Source organism: Oxyura jamaicensis, chromosome 3 (genome assembly GCF_011077185.1).
Source record: "Oxyura jamaicensis isolate SHBP4307 breed ruddy duck chromosome 3, BPBGC_Ojam_1.0, whole genome shotgun sequence".
Lineage (NCBI taxonomy): Eukaryota > Metazoa > Chordata > Aves > Anseriformes > Anatidae > Oxyura > Oxyura jamaicensis.
Genome location: NC_048895.1, coordinates 107,451,191 through 107,452,099, shown reverse-complemented (window position 1 = coordinate 107,452,099; position 909 = coordinate 107,451,191). Strand labels below are relative to the sequence as shown.

The following is a 909-nucleotide window of genomic DNA, read 5'->3' as shown; positions in this document are numbered from 1 at the left end:
GTCACTGGCTACAAGCAGCAGCAAAGGCTGTGGGTGTGCTGAGCCAGACCCCATACGAACCCAGGAGAAAAAACGCTTCCTTCCTCATTTCCCATTACCACCTCCAGCTCCTCAGTTTGGGGGGATTTTGCTGTTGTTCAGACAAGCCAGAAACATTTTAGAGGTACGTTTTAGATAAGCAGCCTATATTATGTAAGTACCTTTGTGTGGGATTCTGGTTTTTAGGACCACCCAATCCACCTGCCAGAATAGCATTTCATTGTCCACACTGAATTTGACCTAAACACTAAAAAAAATTACTGTTTTTAAGAGGTACTTTCAGCTTTGTTGTATGGAACAGAGGACCCCAGGCCATCACCAACTATTCCATTTTGATGCCCAGAAACATTATTGTTATGTTTTGTAAGAAATCTCCTAGAAATTTCCTGCTGATGATGTTAAAGCAATTAAACCACAGCATCGAAATAATAAATCTGAGAGTGCTGTGGGTACTGGAGGCTGGTTCCTAACACGATCTTGCAGCATGGGGCTGGGAGGGCGCGATGAGGCGAGATGCCGCAGCCCTGCTGACCCACGGGGCGGGTGCTGCGGGGCTGTGCCGTGCCGTGCCGGGGGAGGGCCGGGCCGTGCCCGGCACAGAGCGAAAGGGAAAGCCACAGCCCGGCCTCCTTCCCCCTTCCCGAGCGGGGCGGAGCGGCCTCCGCCGCTTCCCGGTCCTGGGCTCCGGCCGCACCCGCTCGGCGCTGCCCCGATCCCGGGAGCCATGAGCGGCTCCGGGCCGGAGGAGGAGGAGGCCGGGCTGCAGGAGGCCGAGAGGGACTGGGCGGCGGCAAAGGCGTTCTACGACAACCTGGTCTCCAAAAGACCCCGGCCGGTGAGAGCGGGAGGGATGGGGATTAGGGCGGGGGG

The 909-nt window shown here is 56.4% G+C and overlaps 1 protein-coding gene across 1 annotated transcript in view; it reads left to right on the top strand.

Annotated features, from left to right (window-relative positions):
• The first annotated feature begins 627 nt into the window (after positions 1–627).
• LOC118165131 (cytosolic 5'-nucleotidase 1B-like) overlaps positions 628–909 on the top strand; it is a 7,617-nt gene continuing 7,335 nt past the window's right edge. The window contains exon 1 of the mRNA XM_035323041.1: positions 628–874. Within this exon, the coding sequence (XP_035178932.1) occupies positions 764–874 (111 nt within the window). The 5' untranslated portion in view covers positions 628–763. The remainder of the gene's footprint in view (positions 875–909) is intronic.